Source organism: Carlito syrichta, unplaced genomic scaffold (genome assembly GCF_000164805.1).
Source record: "Carlito syrichta isolate Samal-C Ts95f unplaced genomic scaffold, Tarsius_syrichta-2.0.1 Scaffold301858, whole genome shotgun sequence".
NCBI lineage: Eukaryota > Metazoa > Chordata > Mammalia > Primates > Tarsiidae > Carlito > Carlito syrichta.
The window spans coordinates 33,130-36,211 of NW_007245954.1; the positions used below are offsets into that span (position 1 = coordinate 33,130).

A 3,082-nucleotide genomic window follows, 5' to 3' on the forward strand; every position below is an offset into this window, starting at 1 on the left:
CTCACCTCAGCCTCCCAAAGGCGCAGGATTACAGGCTGAGCCACCGAGCCCAGCTGAAGGAGGATTTTCTTACTGTCCGTAGCTTCCCTATAGTTCTCTTTGAGTTGTGAATGGTAGAAAAAAAGTTGCTTTTTAAAATTTTTTTTTGAATTGAGGTCTCACTCTGTGAGACAGTGCCCAGCCTAAAAAATAAAAAATTTTTAGAACCTTAAAAATGACCCTTTGAAATTGTCAGTGCCTTTCAGGTTGCTGCTTTAAGAACTGATTAAAGGGTGGGCGTGGTGGCTCAAGCCTATAATCTCAGCACTTTGGGAGGCTGAGGCAAGAGGATTGCCTGAGCCCAGGGGTTCAAGACCATCCTGGGCAATTTGGTGAGACCTTGTCTCTACAATGTATCAAAATATTAGCCAGGCATGGTAGCACGCACCTGTAGTTCCAGCTACTTGGAAGGATGAGGTGGAAGAATCACCTGAGCCCTGATCATTGACGCTGGGGTGGCTGTGAGTGTGCCACTGCACTCCAGCCTGGGCAACAGAGTGAGACTCTGACTCAAAAACAAAAAAACAAAAAACTGGTTAAAGCCGGGTGCAGTGGCTCATGCCTGTCATCCCAGCACTTTGGGAGACTGATATGAGAGGATTGCCTGAGCCCAGGGATTCGAGATCAGCCCGGGCAACTTGGCAAGACTTCGTCTCTACAATAAATCAAAAAATTAGCCAGGCATGGTATGGTGGCACGTGCCTGTGGTTTCAGCTACTTTTTGGAAGGCTGAGGCAGAAGAATTGCCTGAGCCTAGCAGGTCAAGGCTGCCGTGTCTGTGAGCATGCCACTGTACTCCAGTCTGGGAGACAATAACACTCTGATTCAAAAAAAAAAAAAAGAACTGGTTAATCAGATAGGCATGGTGGCTCGTGCCTGTAATCCCAGCATTTGGAGGCCAAGGTAGGAGGATTGCTTAAGGCCAGGAGACCAGCCTGGGTAACACAGCAAGACCTCATTATCTCTACATACAAAAAAACCAAAAAACTTAGCCAAGCATGGTATGCGCCTTAGTCTCAGCTACTTGGGAGGCCGAAGAGGGAGGACTGCTTGAGTCCAGGAGTTTGAGGTTGCAGTGAGCTGTGAATGAGCCACTGCATTCCATTCTGGGTGACAAAGTGAGATTAAAAAAAAAAAGGAACCGGTGAATCATGTCGACATCCTATGTGTGGTGTGGTTTCAACACAGGTTGTGCTAATCAAATCGTGTCTATTTTAGGGTTGTTTCACTGCAGCTTCTGAAGTATTAAAACACTTGAAGGAACGATTTCCACCTAATAGTCAGCATGCTCAGGTAACCTGCCTTTTTCAAAGCACTGGATTTATTTCTGATAGGAATTTTTTTTAATATAATGTAAAGTGAAATATTTTAGAGACTCCACTCCAAAAAATAATATTGAACTAAAAAGGAACTTGTGAAAGGATGCCTACAACTGTGATATTACTTGTTTGTACAAAATTTAAAAACAAGTGCATACTATATATTGCTTAAGAACAGTATATATGTTGTAAAAATATAAAAATTGAGATTGATAAATGTCAAATTGAGTGTCTACTTTAGAAAAAGAGAGAGGGAAATGGAATTTGTGAAGGATCTCAATGGTATCAAATAGTATCAGAAGTAAATAAAGCAAAATGTAAGTTAGCAAAGTTGATGGTTGGCGTACATCTGTCTGTTATTTTATTCTCTGTTTTTTCCACATAATTGAAATACTTAATTTTTTAATCTTAAAAAGAAAAGAATGCATGTGAATTGTAAGATTTGCTAAGCAAGCCAAAATACTTTATATCTCCATTGATAATAAGATGAACATTTGCCATTTCGTACTTAATTGATTTTTTTCCTTAATAGTTATGGATGCTGTGTGATCAAAAGATACAGTTTGACAGAGCAATGAATGATGGCAAATATCATCTGGCTGATTCACTTGTCACAGGAATCACAGCTCTTAATAGCATAGAGGGTGTTTATAGGTAAGATACTGTGAAAACTCCCATCCCAGGATAAAGTAATTTTGAATGACTTTGTTTTTATTTGTTTTGTGTATTAATTTATTTATTTTAGCTTAGAAAAATGCCCTTTTTTTTTTTGTAGTTGAAGTCTCACTCTGTCACCCAGGTTAGAGTGCAGTAGCATGTTCACAGCCACTGTAGCCTCAACCTGCTGGACTTAGGCCATCCTTCCACCTCAACCTTCCAAGTAGCTGGACTACAGGCATGCGCCACCACACCCAGCTAATTTTTTGATGTATTGTAGAGACGAGGTCTCGCCATGTTGCCCAGGCTGATCTCGAACCTGTGGGCTCGGGCAGTCCTCTTGCCTCAGCCTCCCAAAGTGCCGAGATTACAGGCGTGGGGCCACTGTGCCCAGCTGGAAATAAAGATTCTTGCCCTCTATGTGGCTTTAGTTAAAACATTTGCAAGACATTGACATAACCACTATGTTTATCTTGATTCTGTTTCAGAAAAGCAGTTGTATTACAAGCGCAGAACCAAATGTCAGAAGCACACAAACTTTTACAAAAATTGTTGATTTATTGTCAGAAAATGAAGAATACAGAAATGGTGATTAGGTAAGGGTCTCTCGTGCGTCTCCCAAAGGCGCGGTAGTGGGTATTCTCACCCCATGTTTTCCTCTCTGTGGTCAGTGTCCTGCTGTCGGTGGCAGAGTTGTACTGGCGGTCGTCCTCCCCTACCATCGCACTGCCTGTGCTCCTGCAGGCTCTGGCCCTCTCCAAGGAGTACCGGTTACAGTACTTGGCCTCTGAAACAGTGCTGAACTTGGCTTTTGCCCAGGTAAGCTGATCTCTGTTTTTACAGCACATACTTGTGCTCAAGAACTGGTGTGTCTGTTACTACTTTTTGGTATTGAAAACATAATGAGTTTTCACTTGTTCCTGTTAAAGTCTGGAAAGGTAATCTCCATGTGCAAGCCCTCCAAGGAAGCCTGCTGGGTTGTGAACCTGGTGCCAGGTGGACCCCTCCCAGTGGCACTGGCTTTCTCAAGTTAGGACACCTGTGTTACATTAATGATTAGCTGGTGC

The 3,082-nt window shown here is 42.5% G+C and overlaps 1 protein-coding gene across 1 annotated transcript in view; it reads left to right on the plus strand.

Annotated features, from left to right (window-relative positions):
* ANAPC5 (anaphase promoting complex subunit 5) overlaps positions 1-2,834 on the plus strand; it is a gene marked incomplete at its 3' end in the record, with an annotated part of 32,694 nt that extends 29,860 nt beyond the window's left edge. The window contains exons 12-15 of the mRNA XM_008055465.1: positions 1,258-1,332; positions 1,891-2,012; positions 2,504-2,611; positions 2,687-2,834. Of these exons, the coding sequence (XP_008053656.1) occupies positions 1,258-1,332; positions 1,891-2,012; positions 2,504-2,611; positions 2,687-2,834 (453 nt within the window). The remainder of the gene's footprint in view (positions 1-1,257; positions 1,333-1,890; positions 2,013-2,503; positions 2,612-2,686) is intronic.
* Between the last annotated feature and the right edge of the window lie 248 nt (positions 2,835-3,082).